General features: G+C 30.1%; 1 protein-coding gene across 2 annotated transcripts; it reads left to right on the top strand.

Moving 5' to 3' along the window:
- Positions 1-4,834: 4,834 nt before the first annotated feature.
- On the top strand, positions 4,835-16,258 carry LOC128189398 (uncharacterized). 2 transcript variants are annotated; one of them, XM_052860994.1, is made up of 2 exons: positions 4,835-5,131; positions 15,943-16,258. In XM_052860994.1, exons 1-2 carry the CDS (start codon positions 5,009-5,011, stop codon positions 16,180-16,182), a joined length of 363 nt encoding a protein of 120 aa, XP_052716954.1. In that variant the 5' UTR covers positions 4,835-5,008; the 3' UTR covers positions 16,183-16,258. The 2 variants fall into 2 exon arrangements, 1 of the variants encoding a protein (XP_052716954.1); XR_008244233.1 differs by lacking the exon at positions 15,943-16,258 and adding an exon at positions 9,013-9,998 and having other exon boundaries at positions 4,994-5,131.
- Positions 16,259-16,750: the final 492 nt, after the last annotated feature.

The following is a 16,750-nucleotide window of genomic DNA, read 5'->3' as shown; positions in this document are numbered from 1 at the left end:
GTTGTAGGTGAAATTTCTGATTTTTTTATTTGGATGTAGTCAAACCTAATAAATACTTTACACTGATTGGGGTGGTTCTAATGGGATCGTTAAAAAGTTAATCTAGCAAGATGAACTATAAAGTCAATATTGGCGGAATTAATGGCTAGCAGAATACAAAGTACCGAAATTGCTTTAATCAAGTGATGAAATTTCTTCCCGGGAGAGCCATAAATTTTAACAAGTCTTGCATTAGATTAGCATAGGAAAAAACAAATCATTTTTAAAAGTGAGAGTTCTTCTTCAGTGGCTTTCATTAATTATGGATACATCCACATTGCTTTACAGATCTATTAGTGCTCTTGCTATTTGTAGAAATAGTTAAGTAATCTATATTTGATATGGAAAGTCAAATTTGAAGAACATGAACTATTATTCAATCCACAAGCTATAAATATAATAAGCACTAGAATTAATTGCTATGTTATAAAGTCATACTATCTGTAGATGATTCTTAAAACGTATGTTCAAATCAATCTGAAACCAATTTGTTTTAAGAAAGATATTGGTCTTTTCATCACATTTGTATATTTAATAAAAACGTCAGACATTTTTGAAATACACTTCCTAGATCAAAGAGACATGAGTTCAAATATAGTTCAGTTATTATCATCAAACAGATTTATGTAGATAATAAACACTACCAACCAGTGCAAATTGCAAATATTTCTTTTCTTTTTATGAATGTTAATTGCTCACATATAAAAATGGTTTGCTACAAAACAAATCAGCAGCTGAATATAGCAACTGGAAGACGCAGAAGCAGTATTAAGTGTTTCAGTGGATTAATGAACTCAGTAAAAGACAAACAAAAACATTAATGATTAATTGAGCTATTGTCGATTTAATTTATTGCATACTCATATATACGTTACAAAAGGAAGGATTTTCTACGGCTACAGCTATATGATAATAAGGCTTTTTTGGTAAACCCAACAAGAAATTGCATGCAAGTAGACAAATATATGCATGTTAGCAGTCTACTTGGGAAACAATCCTCTCTATTACAAACCAGTATTCGTTTTAGTATTAGCCCACCTATAATGAAAAAGCTTTTTTCTTCGAATTTCTCTTATAAAAAAACCTATATACGCCAATAAGAAAAATTGTTGTAATTGCATTGAAGAAATCGAATATTTGATTTCTTTGGGAAACTGCACCTTTTATGGATCGATACTACAAATATAACCTTTGCACTAGCAAAATTATCTAACACAGTATTACAAAATGAAAAAAAAAACAGAATCTTTTAAAGTACTACTATCGAAGGTCATCCTAAACTTCCAGAATTTTCATTATTTTACTTTTCCTATGATAATTACGTTCTGCATTGCCTCCGAATTGATTATATACGATCAGTTTGATAATGACTGGTTTCAACTCATGATAGTATTTCCATCAAGTATTCATATCGAATGTACCTCACTGAGCATGCTAGTCACTACTCCTAATAGCATTGTTGTATCATTAATTTTTATGTTTGTCTAGAACTGCAATTTATGTGGTTACAACTAACAAATATTTGTTATATACTCAGTATGTGGTTTCAAAAAAGTGTGATTTATAGAAATAGTTTTCGGAACAAGATCGTTATTCATCTGCACTGATAACAACAATCACAATCTTAAATTCTGGATATATTTGGTTTGAAATTCACGGTTAAAACCTGTAGGGTGTCAAGCGGATATTTTTACATAACTAATGTGAGATATTAATGTTTCCTAGCAAATTGACATTCGTACATATCACATTGACATTTTAAGCGAAAACAAAAGCTCGGTCAGCTGACACAAGGAGAGTAATTGATCTTTAAAAACTCTCTATTGCGTTAAATCAAAGCGACAACATTTGATTAACTTCCTTTACAAATTGTCGTTATTTTCTAGAATTGTTACAGTTGATATTCATGTTATTGATACTTTAAGTTCTTCTAAACATATTCAAACAAATATAAATTGCTAGTAGAACATGCTAGGCATATACACTAAACAATAGAATTTGATGATTATACAGGTAATGTTCAGTAAATATCAAATTCAACTTTTTAACAATTGCTAGCTTGTGAAATTGCATAGATAAAACTAATAAATGTATTTTTGTGTTAGTAATTAATTATACAAAATATTCATATAATATTATATTATACGGAACTCTCCAATTGCTACAACTACTAACAGGGGTGCAGTACCTTGCATATCGGCAACTTTTTGGTATGTGTAATCTTCCTGGAAAGACTGTATCATTCACTATCTTTGTAGACTCATGTCTTCTGAATCCATAATTCAAATTGTCTTTGTTTTTCATATGGTAAAACATATAGAACTACAACACAGTGTATTCACTACTCAGCATTTTAACAAAATATCCATAGGTAAAGAAGTATCAGAAAATAACAGGAGAAACCAATAGGCTGTTTTTTAGTCATTGTTGATACATCCATGCCCTATTACTATTGGAACATCTCCTTTATACTTTTTTAAGGGAATCTAAAAAATAAAATAACCACAATATGTTATTCGTTTCTATATCACCACTCCTAAAACGTGTTGATTTTTCATTAATAGAATAGTGTATTTAAGCGGGCAGCTTATTACTTGGGATTTTTGGGTGATAATGTAATGACCCTTTGAAAAATCAATTTTTGATTATTTATTTGATTTTTCCAATTAAGATCGATGAGTTTGATAATTTAGAAATAAACAGCAAATCCCGATGGCGGCCCGCAAAGGATCACAGGCAGCAGAGCCCCCTTGGACGTTACAATATCTGAAACGGTGTATATTTTTGCGGATTTATTAGAATTAGATGACAGTGGGTAGAACCGAAACTCTTTATATGCATAGTTATCTCTTTTTGCATTGTTTTAGACCAATAAAAGAATGAAGAATTTTTCATAATCCGATTGCATTGTCTTTTAAATGAATGAAATTGTAAATAGTGTCAATATCAAGATTATTTTAATGCAAGTGATGTAAGAATTTACATCAAATCTAAAAAAAAATAAATCTATATAAAGAAATAGAAAAGTACAGCTTAAATGGGGGGTTGAATCTTTCATAATAATTACTCTATACATGAAACTGATATCTTGGTTTCTGTTTAGTTGAGACATAGGAAAAATTTGTGACTAACAGTGACATCTCGTGTTTCCCCCTTCCATTGTTGGGATTGGTTTTTTGACATCAAGGGATTTCTATTTGATACCCTGTGTTTACGGACTATAGTTATGGTTAGATCAACCGATTATCTACGAAATCTGGAAAATAGGAAGAATGGCATTTCTTTACTAGAAAGTCAATGAAATACTACAATTATATTTCGTCCATTTATGTAAAAAAAAATATTTGATAATCTTAGAAAATTTCGAGTGTAAATATATTTATATATTATAAATATATATAAATTGGTTCAAATCCTAAATGCAACACAAACTAAAGGCCGTAAAAAAATACATCGACACCTCTACAGTGAGACAATGCGTCATATTCTACCAATACTGTTCACAACCTATATCGTCAAAGTTTGTTACTCGAAATAAGAAGTCACTTATCATCTCATTCTCAACAAAATGTGAGAAATTGATCATTCTAAGAAAACTGAGAATTTGTATGAGCTTTGGAGTAGTAAGACTTTAGTGAAAAAACAACGTGATAATGTTATCAATGAACCCACCCATTAATAGTGACATCCCGTACATCAATAAATAAATTAGTTTAAACGTAGGCAAAAATTCAATTAATCAAAAGAAGTTGGCGGATGACGGAAAAGTTTTAGGAAGCTTGTCATGTAACAGTTAAAATCCTAAGTGGTTCTGTAAGATATGCTATTGTGTATGAAGCATATGGTTTTCTCTTGTATATTATACGTTATTTCTGATACTGATGATATTCTAATGTGTGCGCTAAATCAATTATTCATATATTTTTTTATCATCCAACTGCAGTAACCAAAACTTGAATGATAATAAAATGTGTGGGTTGAATCATAGGTATGTGTGCAGTTATTTTGTCTGTTTACATATTCACAACACCAATCCCCCTTAAAACATAAGAAAATCATAACATATTTTTTTTTAACAGATTAAGAAAATCCACCATATACGAGTTCAATCACATGCCCCGCTTTGAGTTTTTGCTCAATTTAATTTTACCAAAAAATCCTTTGTAGATATTCATAATCAAATGAGTCCAAGTTTAATTGCAAAGAAAATTAATCAAAAGATTCCATTAAAGTTCGTTTATTTGATAAACCACACTTGTATTGTTTTAAAATGAAAAAAATTAAGTAAATAATGAAAAAAAAAATCCATGAATAAATGACAAATAATTTTGCAAAAGGTGTCGTTAAAGGCCACCATGACTGAAAGACCCCAACCCGAGGATTCATTGGAGAATGAAAAAAATGATAATAACAAAACAAACACACACAAAAAAACAGCAGATGATACAAAAATGTGCTAAAACCTATCGTTTGTAAGGTTCGCAAAGGATTAACATAACTGCAATCATTAAGGCAGAGCCAGGTTTCATCAATACAAAAGTCATACTAATTTACCATCCACACCACCCTTATGCCAACAAAATTTTTAGAACGTTCAGGCAATACAATATTAATGTACTATTGTAAATAATAAAACTAAAATGTGAAAATCTATGCATAATTAATTTCATTTCCATGAAAAAAGAGGAAATACACTATGAATTATATAAAAAAAACAAATTTGAAATAAGAGAATAGTATTTGACAGAAATACTATCGACGGGCTGTCGAGAAGGAGCGGATGACATTGCTATGACGTTTTAAATCTGTATCCAATCGCGTTCTAAAGACCACCGACCCTTGCAACACTCACGCCTTAAACGTACCTATATCATACCGGATGGAAGCTTGATTCTCCAGTCGAAAGAAAAATCCAGGTGGCTGGCAAGAAAGAAACGTCATTTGTGTGCAAGTTAAGACATTAACGACAATGGTTAAGACGGTATCTATTTTGTGGAAAGTTTTACTTTGCCTGGCTGTCTGTGATGTTTGTTGGACTAGATATCTAGCTTTAGATGACGACACAGAGGACAGCTATCTACCGGAAACAGAAGTAAGTCTTTTCACGGTTTGTTTATTTTTTGTGATGTATCACTATGACGACAATATCAGTGTTTGTTATGAATTTGTTAAGTCCTGTAGTATTCGTAAATGTTCAACCTTGTTTTGGGATATATAAAGAAAACTTATAGATTAGTCATCTTCAACTGCATATCAATTTGTGTTATGTTTTTATGTTTTCACGTCAAAAAAGTGATTCCAATTTGATGGACACGAATAATGTTTTACCAAATGTCAGTTTTAATTAGCGTATGATGAATAGAAACTGTGATGAATTTGAGACAATAAAAATTTAGTTGTGATGGAAGCACAACTCACAAACTATTTACCATTTCAAAATGCTATCATTGCTTTTGTGAACTAAATCCTACTTCAGCCAAATCTGCCCCCCCCCCCCCCAGACAGAATGTTGCTTTAAAGGTTCAGAAATACGTAATGAAAAGTTCAAATCCTCTATATAAAGGCCGTTTTTATTTGATTTCATTTCAAACGGTAGTTATTTAGAAATATACACAACCAGCAAAGACCATTTTAAAATTATTTTCTTACAATTTCTTTCATATCTATATCAAGAGTTATGATATAGGTAGATGGTATCTACACAGTGACGCATCACTGTTCATAATCACATTGTGGTTGTTGGATGCTACAATTCCCCCCAAAATAGTCATAAATTACTACAAACCTCTTTCATGATTTTGATGTTGGAAATCAGAATTATTTATTGGAATTTAACAGCAACTCTGTCATGTTTTCCTTCACTAATATTGTATGATATTCATTATCAATATTCATGACGAATTCAAACTAACAACGTGACTATAATACCAATTCAATGAAAGTATTTCTATCTTTGGAGAAAAAACATAGTGACAGATAACATTTTAAGTATAAAAAAACTGTTACGTATAAACACTTTTAACAGTGTTCTATCCCAAAATAATTTGTAATCAAAACAAAACTATTACTTATTGATGCACATATATTTGAACGAATCATATTCTGCGATAGAGCAGAAAGACTTGAGTCTTATTATACAGATAATACGTGGTCTTTGTCCGATTAATAAGATGAACGATCAACAATATATCATAAATGCTTGTAATAAAGTAAAACAAAACAACTACCGCTCTTTCTGACGTATTCTGTATCTGAAAAAATAAAACCAACATGACTTTCAATACACTTTTATTGATTACAGAAGCTTTACAGATAAAGTATACATGTTTTATAGAAAGTTTATATTGTCCTTGCTCAAATGTGGAAATATTCGTACCTAAAGCAATATTTATAATTCATAATGTTTTCCATTTCCCGACGACAAACACCTTTTCGGAACGAATTTAGCTCTCGTTGTATAAATGAACTATTTACGTGTCTGGTTGCATGTAGATGAATTTGTATGAAATAGGTGTTCACGTTCCTATCTAAATGGTTTTGAGTTGAAATACACAATCAGGAATTATTCGTTTTACGTATCTTGTAACCCACATTTTTCTGAATGCACTATATAATTTACCGGATTATCCTTGAACATGGTAGAATACCAGTGTTCGTAATTTGTTTCATTGGAATAAAAACGGGTTTATTTTCATTTATAACAACCTGTAACTTAATTTTCCAGTTGCAAGAAATTATACCGTTTGATAAAAATGAAGATAATGTTCTACTGATGTACGAGGAAACCTGTTCAAAGTCATTTAATGGCAGAACATTTTCGTGTAAATGTATCATATCAGATGCATAAAAGATAAACGAGACATCATTAGACTATCTAATATACATACACTGTGCATGGAATTAATTTTATACTCGATTTTAAAAGTATGAAAACATGAATCCTTAGAGATAAATCTGCACTTAACATCATGAATAATTAAGTATGTTTTAAAATCGTTCAAAACCTTTTAATTTAAACACATAAACATCTTTTGTGAATAGTAAAATTTGAGTAAGAAATTGATAAAACGAAAGGGATTTTCATTACTCGCAATGAATGGTCATATCTTCAGCACAAGCAAAGTCCTTTTTTTTAATTTTAATCTACATGTAATATTCTATCGCTGGTAGATAGATTTTCTGGATGAAATTATTTGGGTATTGGATTTACACCGCCATTCAATTTTTGTGCTTCAAATAAAGATAAACTTTCAAACCTTTGGAATATGACCATCACTGTTTTTCTAACCATCGATTTGGGATGACAGTGGGAATTCCAAAGCCATTTTGTCCTCATTTATTGTGACATAATGGAAACGAAAATCAGCAGTCAATGGAAGATTTCCTCTTCCACGAGATTTTAGATTGTTTGATCTTTTATTCATGAAAATCACTTTATTTCTAAACGATAGCTAACTATAGTATGGATTGTCAAACAAATGCTTTTAGTTAAACCAAATAAGAATAGATAAACGGTCAGATAAATGCAAATTTTAGTTAAAATGAATTTACTAAAAAAACAAATGAGCCTACATTACTTAATTAAAACCAAATTCAAGCATTACAACCGAGATATTAGACACTAAATAAGGTTGCGGTTTAACATAATTATGATAGCATGGAATAAGTAAAATTGAAGTTTGTCAAATGTGTTCAATGTCCATGTATACCTGTATGTCTTGTGATGGACAGGAGCAGGTTCGTGTTCTGTTTTCGTGTGTTTTCTGTGTCTGTTCCTTGTGCTGTTCTCATAGAAGTATTCGTCATCCTCACACACTACGTCACAATCGACACGTACCCTAGAACTTATTACGTAGAACCCATCGTGAAGGATTTCTTCGGTAAGATACTATCTCTTTAATTTTACTCCATATATTTTTATATCACTGTTCAATTTTTGTATATATATATATATTTCCCATTGCTATAATTTGAATTCTGTTCTGTTTTAATCACTTGTTTTCATTTACTGAAATCGTTTAATATTACTCTAAAAAAATCACACTATTAATTCCTAAACAAGACATGAAATTAAAATATCATCACACATTTTATTATCTAAAGGTAAAAATTTAATTTATATCACCAGATGACTCGTTCAAGAAATAATACTCTTTTAATGTAATTATTGCTTTTTATATAATCTTTTTCTCATATTTTTAAAGCTACTTTTGTAAAAAGTGTCAATGACATAAATATCAAATTTCAAATAACATAGAATACTGTTCTGTTTACAACATTCAGCAGCTAATGTAGGCAGTATGTGACAAAGATATAAATTATTTCTTTATAGTGTATCATAGACATGTACAGTAAACTTATATAAAAAGAATTACAGTTAATCACATTTCTTAAATATATCTTCATATTTGTATTAAAATATCAACAAAAATTAGTACTTACTTTATTGAAAATATTAGAAGTGTATTTAATTTTGAATTTTAAAACAAATAGGGAAAGAAACATCAATATTTCATTCTCAAATACACGTTGTGTTTAGTCTAGTTTGTTGTTTTAAAGTTTAATGTTTGTTTTGTCATATATGTTCTGAAAAATGTGTTTGTTACTCTGCTACCACGTAATCAGGATGTAAACATTGATAAATGTCATAAAGGAATATGTTAACAGATATTCAACTATGTGTTTTAAGGAAAGTACATGTGTAATCGTTCAACGAAAAAAAATATAATAATAAAAATAATCTTTACGAAGCTGTGATGATAAATACAACGACAATACATATCCTTATTGTTAAACGGATGCCTCGAACTAAACATAAATATTAATATCAACTTTTTTTTCCAATTTTCTTGCATTCGGAGTTTTATTATAGAGATCAACTATTACATTAATCCATTTCCGATGACTGGTTCTCATAAACAATTCTATTAAGCATTAGAGTGATTTTTGTGTATTTTGTTTTTTTTATTATAGGTACCAATCAAGGAGAAACTACCGTCTGCAGCTAAAAATTTACTGTTGCTGAGACTCATCAAAAGTTACCAAAAAAATTCAAAAGACGATGCCGACTCTGAGTCACCCGAAAAACGCCAAAGACGTTGCTACTGGTCACCTGTAGCCTGCTATGGATGAATCTTCGCTGTATTTTTATGATTTCTTTATATGAAAATATATACAGAACGTTAAAAAACTATTATATGCTTAAGCATAAATATATACTGAAATATACAATCAAGGATTGTAATGTTTTAACCCAAAACTACTTAACTGTGTGTATATATTTGCAGGAATTAAATTTGAGTTTGTTTTGCATAAAGCTTTGATTATTATACAAACTGTGACTTTTGCAGGTATATGATTATTTTTTACCTGATACAGTGTTGACGTTGACATATGTTATGGTTGACATCAGTAACATCAATATACTGTTTAAATAATGCTAGAATTTTCATAAATAACTCCGTAATTAGATATAAAGTGTTGAACGTGCAGACTTGGGCCTATCGTTCTTAAGTACTCTTCGCAGGTTTTATATAACCATTAATCTTTGTTGTTATCCATATTTTCCATTTTATTTTGGTTTATGCTCAGTTTATCTTTCAATATATACATTACAAATATTTTTTGCATGTAAAGTGTGTGAAAAGACACTGCAGTTATAAGACCGTAACACACACATGGTACTCAAAGGTTAGAATGACTAGTTTTATTATGACGTCACAAACGTTGAACACTGTAAAATGCAACGTCACAAGCGGGAATCAAAGTTCACGCTTGTGGCTGTTACAGTGGCTCTTCCATTAATTTGAACTTACCCTTAGGATAAAACAGAAATTTTGATATATAAATCACATTTGCAGACAAGGTAAAAAAAATTAAAAAATGTAAATATAAGCATTAAATCATTATTTTTTGAAAGATATAGTCTCATAACTGCAGCGATGTGTGCATACAAATTTTCATGACGGGCTAGCGTGCGTTAGTCAATTTGTATGCACACACCGCTGCAGTTATGAGACTATATCTTTCAAAAAATAATGATTCAATGCTTAATTGTCACGTAAAAATTAAACTTATTTTTGGTTGAAATAAACCATGCAACATAACGTACAAAGAAGTAGTCAATGCTTTATTATACTCACTTATTCCAGGGTTAGAGAAAAAAATGTACTTTTTATCCCTACGTTGACCAAGTTCAACCCAATTAAGAATCACATGGTTTTGTATTTAAAGTACCTTTTATGTTTGTTTCTTATAATATTTTTAATTTGTGTAAGTGCCTAACTACACAACTACCAAACATTAATACCGTCAATTCTATTCCAAAGCAAGGGTATGGGCAAATTTGTAAATGGAAGCATTCAATTTTTAAATGCGTTAAAACTGTATTCTACTTTTAAGTGTTTTCAGATTGTATTATACATACATGTAATACAATTTATCCATTTGAAACCCCCATATCTTAACAAATATGAATTTATACGTATAGTAAATCAAGAAACTACATGGTATAAACTGACAAGTCTTGAGCAGTTACTGTAGTTCTTGATAGTAAGAGAGGTTTTTTTTCAGACCACATTCATTTTCCAATGTTTCAACCATCCTTCTGTTAAAAGCTTTGTGACCTTTATTTAAGCAATTTGAATTCCCCTCGTATTGAACACCTTTCACGTCAAATAAAGGTAGTTTTATATAAGATGGACATACCTGTTTATCGTCCATAGCATTACCGACACTCTTGGACAATGTTTGGGAAATGTAAACTTCTGTTTGGTTTAATGATTGAATTTATTCCAAACACATTGCTTAATAAAAATGTTACAAAGCTTTCAAACAGGTTTAAAATATTAGCAGGTAAGAGGCATAAAATATATAAAATGAATGGCAGTTAGGCGAATAACCGAAACCGTGGAAAAATTGTTCTTCAAGATGATTCCAAGGATGTTTTGAAAATTTTGAATACAAACAGACACACTAATCGAGATGGGTTTGTACTTCATTCCAATAGTACATGTATTTAATATAGCTGTGTCAAAGCCATTACATGTACACATTATTCATATTTTAAAGTTTATAAAACTGGCATAAAAATAAAATCATGTCTTATCAAATTTCAGACTCATTATCCCTGGGTATTTTCGAAAGAAAGAAATGTAAATAAGACATTTAAATGTATTGAAATTTACGATAAACAATCAATGGTTAAAAAAGAAACATATTCATTACAATTGAAAACGTATAGATAGTAAAAAAATGTAGTTATTATTTGAACAATATTGTTTGTTAGAAATAAAATGAGTCCCCTGCATTTCTTTCTAATCAAACTTTAAAATATTTGAAGATGGATACACATTATTTGAATGGGAAAATACCCCTTTAACAAATGATTGTTAATTTGTAATTCTTTAAAAAGGAACCAACATTTTTCTGCTCCAAATTATTAAAAGCAAAAATATTCAGTTGTATGTGAGATACTTGCATTTTCTGATTAAAAAAAATAAGTGGAGGTGTACTCTTAGCTGGGAGTTCTTTGTACTCAGAGATAAGTAGAAAGCTGATATATGTGTATCATTTACCTTTTTAGTACATTATACTTATGCAACGCGCCATTAGGAGGAGGTATGTCACGAAAACACTTAAACCATGCATAAAGTTTTATCAGGGTTAATTTTCTTTTTCAAAAATAGAATATTTATAAGGCATGCATAAGTATGTGTATTAAAGTAGTGCATATATTGACAAAATAGATTATTATTTAGGGAAAATGTTCATACATTGTGACTTGTTATCAGATGGGAAAAGTAAATGTCATTCTAGCAGATATTTTGAGAATAATGTACACTATATATCATAACCCGCCATGTATAAGCCTGAGATCAATATCAGCCAGAAAACATACTGAATCGCCTAGGAATCTAGTACTAGTATTATAAAGTCAAATGCATCGCATATGCATTGATTCTGTATCTATGACTAAGCATATGGTAACAAGTAAGTATACAATTTGCAAGAAATAAATATATGTCTGTATATGTGTGTACGTTTTCCCGACATATTATGCAGTTATAGGTAAACCGAATTTTATAAAGTTCTCAAAACTTTGATAGCATCGTGTACTCTTTTAGTCATGCCAAGTACTGACATCAGAGAATCAACTTTAACCTCTACAGAAAAATGCCTTCAGAAGAGAAGGTTGTGAAAATGCATGTCAAACGCTCTATCAATCTGTACAGGTATTCTATTTATCCAGATGGTATTTATATAATTTATTTGTTAGCAATAGCAAGACCCTCTAGATTTCTAGCTTATTAACTAAATGAATTTCACTTCAAATACTTTTGTCCTGAAATTTTAATTCACGCTTTAAAAAAATTCTTTTATATTTGAAAGTAATTATAAGATATATAAAAATAACTAAATATATATAGTGTTCAAAGACATGCAATACGAGGTTCTTAACAATCTCCGACCCTCAGTCATGTTCGATAACTCTAAAATATCCGGATTGTTTTATACGTACCATAAATTGCCTTTTATATATAAACAACTTTTATTAATCTTGAAGTGTTAATACATGTATAACAAACAGTCATAAAACGACTTACTTGGCTGATTGGTTTCATGGAGACTCTCCACCTAGAGGTAAAGGCGTTCGAGCCACCTTTGTACCGATACAAAATTTTTTTTTTAATTTTTATTTATTCCATTACATTCATCATGGCCAAATTTGCAATAACTTCGTAAAATGCATGGATTTTATTTTTATTTCATTTATAAAGTTTGAAGGATAAATAAAACATATTAGGATGAAAAAAGAATTTGAGGCTGAGGATCGGAGAACCTTAATATACTCCTTCACATTTGTTTGCAATATTGTAATAACCGTAATTAACGAGGCCGAGTACAGAACGAGTATGCAGGCTTTTACGCAACGTTTCATTTGTATTGTGACGTCATCTTTTTGCTTGGTTGAGGTTCACGTTGGCATGATAGTTTCAACTGCAGATATCCAGCGAAATTTGTTGAAAATAGCTCGTTTGATGCGTAAAATTGATATTATATTGTGAAATAAACATAAATGTCTCGAAGGATAAGCTATATTTGGGCTCTGGTCGAAATCGTGAAGAAGGTTCAGCAAGCCTAGCCCTCTGTCCCGTTTTTTTAACCTGTTATTCAAAATTGAGCAGATATAATGAGGGAGATACTTCACACCTCACATTAAGTAGTAGCAATTGTAAGACATATGGCCAAACGACCACTCTAGTTTATATTATTAAAAGACAATGATTTCGAGACAATATACAAAAGCCTCTGATCCTAATTACAATCATAATCTTTAAAACATCTTAAAATACATTTGTTTATTTTCTATGATCAGAAAAAGGCCTTACATATATGTAGAGATTCATTTAAACATGATTTCAAGCATCGAGGTTTTTTTTAATTTGTGACTACTCTTTGAAAAGGTAAGAAGGTACAATATCTCATTCATCTTTTTCCTTCTTACTTTGAGATAAGGATTGGGCATGATTAAATTACAGTGCATCACAAAGTATGTTATTCAAAATTTTCAGACCTTTTGAATTATTTTATATTTTCCTGTAATTTAAAACGAAATCCGGAGGATTTGGTATTTAACCATGTAATGTGTTTAAGAAGAATTAAGAAGAATCTTTTTTCTTATTCAAAAAATTTTGTAGTCGGAAACTTTGACGTACTTGCTTAGATAGAACTACAAATGCCTCTGTATTTCGATCTGTCTGTATATTTTTGTTAAGTGAAGTACAGTAGATGACAGAAAGTAAGTAATTGAGTATTGGCAAATTTGTAGCTATAAATTTAACCCTCACTGATGTTCACCTTTATAAGTAAACACACCTTAAAACAATGATTTTGCCGATCTTTGGCATAACACTACAATATTATCCACATATCTAAAATTGATTTGATATTTGATATATTGATGTCGATATCAATGTAGATTTAAGTACATCATAATTAAAAGACTTTCAGTGGTTCAGAATTTTCAATATTCACACTATTTAAAAAAAAATTAAAAATGTGAAAAAGTAAAGATTTTAAAATCCCCAAGCAGGATTCAAACTCATGACTTACAGCTTCGCTGTTTGTTGATTAGTTTGAGAAAGAGACTTTTTTTTATAAAATTACACTTGATTTTTTTGTTTATTTCGATAAATAGTACGTCCCAGCATGGAGCTCATAAAGCTGTGATATGTAAACAAAGCCTAGGTCAAGTTTTGTTTACACTTTAAATGTTCAGGTGTAGACCTTAAATGAATTTGACAAACACTAGGTTTGTGTTTGTGTGTTTAAATAGAATAAGCAGATGGAAAATTCAGTTTAAAAAAGAAATTTTACCAGAATATTGAAACAAGGTCAACAAAAACATGTCACGAGCCTTATATATAGAGGGAAAATGTGAGCTCTGTATCCTGATTATAACCCTACGACTGACACTCAAATTCTTGTTGATCATTAGAAATTGTAAAACATTGTAAACAATGGAAAAAATAGAATTTGACCAAACTGATACTTAGTCAAGAAAAAAAATCGATAAATGTTAGCTTTTACATATGAGTATTTTCTTACAATGTATATCTTTATACAGAATTCTTTTCTTAGGATTGCCAATAGAATCCTAAAATATTCACGACCATCCAGTTCTCTTAGTCTCTTTTAACAATGAATGAACTTACTTTAACAGATCGTGAAATTCAAATTCAAATAATATGTTATAAGTCTATTGTGTTTAAAAGTTTTTTTTAAATTCTTTTTTAATGCAAAAAAGATATACCCTTTATATAACTGTATTCAAATGGAAAAGGTACATGTAACAACAATTTTCATACTTGTATCTTTCCGTGTTTAGTTTAGAAAGTAAGTTTTTAATTGCACACATATTGTTATATCATAATGACTGTTTGATAATAAATATATTTTTACATTACAGTTATCAAGAAGCAAAACAAATATTATCATAAACATAACAAAACTATAAAGTTGTTGTATTTGATATGTAATTGCTCTGATATTGAAAATGTAAAAGCATTTTTTACGATGAATAAAACAACAGGATTTATGAAGGTAATTGTATGGTAGCTCAACTGTTAAACATAGTAAAACAATGTAAAAAAAATACCTTAACTCTACCTTTATTATTGAAGTTAATCAAAATTAAGATTATTTTGTTTTCAGGAAATGAATATAAAATGAGGAATTATTTAATTTGCTTACGATATACATAATACAGTAAATCTTTAACCTATTACATTTAGCATTTACGATATTTAGCAAAAATTAATTTTTCATCATGTTGGCGATTTAAATTAGCGTTTTTAAGTACCTATCCTTATTTATACGCATGACATTTAGCAATGAACTTGATCAAGCGAAAGCTGCCTAAATCGCTATCAAAAGAATAGACAGCCGAATGCAATACTTTTACAGGACGGAAAATATGCATTTAATACATGTAGGTTAAAAAGAGGTTAAAAACAGCATTGAAAATCTTTTTTCTCGCATAATGTGAGATTGGTTTGTCCAGTGTGAGACAGCAGTGTGAGATTTTTCTGTCTTACACTGTGTATTATTCTTTGTTGCGCGCGTCGGGTTAAACCGAAGGTACACTTTCAAATGTCAAAAGAGAAAGTTGTCAAACATCGTTTTTTATGTAAAATAATGCGAAAAAAATAACCATTCATTACATACTCGTGTGGGATAGTGAAATTCCACCTTGGGTCCAAGATTCACGGCCTCGTAATAATAAATGATTCTATTAATCTTTAATTTAGATTCATTTAAATACGGATTAATTGAATTTCTTTAATATTTGATTGCATATTTAGGAAAATGTTTTATTTTAGACGTATCTTTTTAATGCAGGTTATGTCCAGTGAAAATATAAGGGAACTACCTATTCTTTTAGCTGAACCGATTGAGGACAGTGAACTGGAAAACAGAGAGTTTGTACTATTAGGGGACGAAATTCAACGAACACCTATCCACAGGGTCTCATTTCCATTAAAGCATCTACAGTTCGCAAGGAAAAGATCTGATCAAATCATGAAGCGAACACCTTTACGGTGCTTTATGAACATTATTTCTTGTTATACCGACAAGTAAACTCAATACATGTACTTGTCATGCAATTATATATACAATTGCATAATGCTTTTGTTTGGAATAAACAGTTGCTCAAAACAAACGGGTTGTTTGGTTATTGTAATTTTTGACACTTCTATTCAAAATATAGGCAATGCCTATCAATTTCCATAACATTAAATTGTTTTATGTATTTCAATTTGGAAAATTTGCATTGTATTGTCGTGTACAAGTTATGACAGATTGCGCTGATGCATGTATATATTACAGTTTTGCGAATATTTCTTAAACGATTCATTCAGTCCTTCTGACCGTAGCATATTTCCAATTTTCAGTTCTCATCTGATTTTCATGATAGATATTCATGTACAGTATCCACGCCAACTTTTCTTCTTTCCTGAGCGCATGCAGAAATGTGTAAAAGGCAGGGAAATTTTCCCACCCTACGGCAGGTTATTTATCAAGGCCTGGAAAATTATATGAAAGATGCGGCATTTGGTTACTTCACGAACTCGATACATTAAAAAGTAAAAGGGGAAACCATTAGTTCCAAAACAATTCAAATTTTTAAAAAGCGAAAAAGCTAGAC

Source organism: Crassostrea angulata, chromosome 6, assembly GCF_025612915.1.
Source record: "Crassostrea angulata isolate pt1a10 chromosome 6, ASM2561291v2, whole genome shotgun sequence".
Lineage (NCBI taxonomy): Eukaryota > Metazoa > Mollusca > Bivalvia > Ostreida > Ostreidae > Magallana > Magallana angulata.
This window is presented reverse-complemented; position numbering and strand designations above follow the sequence as displayed.

What these genes read in the sequence shown, in the direction of transcription:
- LOC128189398 (XM_052860994.1), top strand. Translation starts at nt 5,009, where the DNA reads ATGGTTAAGACGGTATCTATTTTGTGGAAAGTTTTACTTTGCCTGGCT. An exon ending in GCTATCTACCGGAAACAGAA is followed by an intron (nt 5,132 to 15,942) that starts GTAAGTCTTTTC and finishes TTTTTAATGCAG; the next exon opens with GTTATGTCCAGTGAAAATAT.